Source organism: Trypanosoma equiperdum (genome assembly GCF_001457755.1).
Source record: "Trypanosoma equiperdum strain OVI genome assembly, contig: ctg_196, whole genome shotgun sequence".
Classification (NCBI taxonomy): Eukaryota; Euglenozoa; class Kinetoplastea; order Trypanosomatida; family Trypanosomatidae; genus Trypanosoma; species Trypanosoma equiperdum.
In genome coordinates this window covers 1-206 of record NW_027124026.1, presented here as the reverse complement: position 1 = coordinate 206, position 206 = coordinate 1, and the positions used below count along the sequence as shown (strand labels likewise).

Genomic DNA, 206 nt, shown 5'->3' with positions numbered 1-206 from the left:
GCTCTTCTCATATTTAATTTCTCTCATGGAAGCACCTCCAGATATTTTAGGTATAATGGCACCCTTATAAAAATATCATCATTTGCCTTCATAATATAAGGATTAGTTGGATTAAATACTTCAACTGCGAACTTAAACCACAGATATGTTTTTCTACTCACAGTGAGTTCTGCTTGCCATCCCCAATTACTCGCATCTCCAACTTT

General features: G+C 35.4%; 1 pseudogene across 1 annotated transcript in view; it reads right to left on the bottom strand.

Moving 5' to 3' along the window:
* The window catches only part of TEOVI_000054200:pseudogene, a 504-nt pseudogene extending 343 nt beyond the window's left edge, over positions 1-161 (bottom strand). Inside the window, exon 1 of the mRNA in view lies at positions 1-161. This exon is cut by the window's left edge and continues 343 nt beyond it. Coding sequence covers positions 1-161 — 161 coding nt within the window.
* Between the last annotated feature and the right edge of the window lie 45 nt (positions 162-206).